Below are 2,046 nucleotides of genomic sequence, written 5' to 3' on the forward strand. Positions count from 1 at the left end.
AACCTCTTCGTAATTCTTCTTTTTTGTTTGGTTTACAATTATTTTTTTATCTGAAAATGTAGCTTTTCCAGCTTTGATTGCAAATTTTTCTTTTATAAGTTAAATTTGAGCTATTTGGTTAGAAGTTCAACTAATTTGTTAAAATTTGTTATTTTTAAGTTGTATTCGACTGGTTATAAAATTCTTTTATTTTTGTTAATAATAATTTTTTTTAATTGCAAATTTAACAATTTTATTTTTGTTGAAAATTCTTCTTTTCCAGTGTGCAAGTCAATTTTTTTTGAACGATTTGACTTTTTAGCTTAAAGACTTAAATATTTTGTTAAAAATTTGTCGATTTAAGTGGAAAATTAATCTTATTAGTCGAGCATTTATCTGTTTGGTTGAGGATTTAAGTATTTTGTTGAAAGTTTGCGTTTTTTCTTTGAAATAAACTGGTTGATAGTTCGTTTCTGTTTCTCTTGAAGAATAGTCTTCTAAACTGCAAATTTCAATGTTTCACTATTGATTGAAAAGTTATATTTTTTTCGAAAGTTTCTAGGTGAATAATTAGTCTTATCGGTTCAACATACATATCTTTGTTGATGAAAAAATTAAATGATCCATTGAAAAAATAAACTTTTTGTTAATAGTTTGCTTATTTTGTTGAAAATTCAATTGTCTTCTGAGACATGCGCCTTTTTGGCTTAAAAATTCAACAATTTGGTTCAAAATACAACTACTAAATTTTTTGGTCACTTTAGTATTGGTCTTTAATGTATGTAGACGTTTTAAAAATTTGTTAATTATTTTTTTTACGAGGGGCTACTCAGTGAGAAATCTGGAAATCTTAAAATTATTAATGAAGTAGTCTCAATTGAATTCGCATCGAGAGAGCTAAGAATTCTTTGAGATTGCTGGGATTTCCCAGATTTTAAAAACTTCTCGAGTTCAGGTCTCTTGAGGAGAAATCAGACTCGGCTAAGCTCGGCGACGTTCGGATGACGTCGGCCGTTAATTCGACTCGCCGAGGCATTGTGCGCATCGCGAACGTGTAAATGTGTGATTGCTTCGTGGTGTGAAGGCTCTACGCTTGGCGAGAGATTTCTAAGAGTTTCTCAAAGAGTTCTCCTGAGATTTTCAGCGCAGCAAACGGAGATTTGTCAGTGACTAGGCCCTCGTTTATTATTATTATTATTTTTTTTTTTATCAAAAAAGTGTCACGCGTTACAAAACCTTTGTGAACCCCCTCAAATGTGAAACTTTTTGAAACCTCCAAATGAGCAATTGTCAAAAAAGGGCCACACTATTAACTCATCTTTTATAAATGACTAGTTATTGTAAATAATTAAAATGGGTGTCTGATGAGAATAATTGAAATAATGTTACCTCGTCTAAAGCTCCTACAAATTGCAGCAATCTGATTGTATCAAGGATGACATTAGCAGGAGTTTCTCCAGTAACTGATGCATAAGAAGAAGCAACATTTATAATAAGAGCAGCATATCCCAAACCATCTCCATCATCTTCATCACTATCATCGTTTTCATCATATTCAGTATCATAATATTTTCTCAAACGAATACCATTCTCCTTTTCACCCAACGATCGCTTTTCAATCAGCGAATCACTCGGTTGATCAATCTGTAATTTATATCATTGCCACTCTCATTGTCTTTGTCATTGCCATGGTCATTCTAATTGACACAACCAATTCCACATTTCCAGTTTCGTAACCACATAAAAACTATTATTATACTCTTTTCTTATTGTATTTTACTCTCAATTATTGATTTGTTTATATGACACGTGTCACATTTATTCAAGGACAAAATTGTACCTCTTCCTCTTACCGAGATGATCTGAACGTTGGAATTTGCAGCATCTGGTTGGATACCAATTGTAAATAAACTATAGCTGCCAACAATACTGGCATAATATTGAGCCACTTTCTGCCACGGTACTTCTTTTTTGCTCCAGGCCTTTTTACTCATTGCCATTGGCCATCCTCCTATTTTTTCTATAATATCCTTTAGCGGTTCCAGTCCTTTTTCTTCAATTCTCTCT

General features: G+C 32.3%; 1 protein-coding gene across 1 annotated transcript in view; it reads right to left on the minus strand.

Annotated features, from left to right (window-relative positions):
- The window catches only part of LOC117183021, a 9,414-nt gene extending 7,374 nt beyond the window's left edge, over positions 1 to 2,040 (minus strand). Inside the window, exons 1-2 of the mRNA XM_033376165.1 lie at positions 1,833 to 2,040; positions 1,369 to 1,623 (exon numbers count right to left, since the gene is read on the minus strand). Coding sequence (XP_033232056.1) covers positions 1,369 to 1,623; positions 1,833 to 1,979 — 402 coding nt within the window. The 5' untranslated portion in view covers positions 1,980 to 2,040. The remainder of the gene's footprint in view (positions 1 to 1,368; positions 1,624 to 1,832) is intronic.
- Positions 2,041 to 2,046: the final 6 nt, after the last annotated feature.

Source organism: Belonocnema kinseyi, chromosome 2 (assembly GCF_010883055.1).
Source record: "Belonocnema kinseyi isolate 2016_QV_RU_SX_M_011 chromosome 2, B_treatae_v1, whole genome shotgun sequence".
NCBI lineage: Eukaryota > Metazoa > Arthropoda > Insecta > Hymenoptera > Cynipidae > Belonocnema > Belonocnema kinseyi.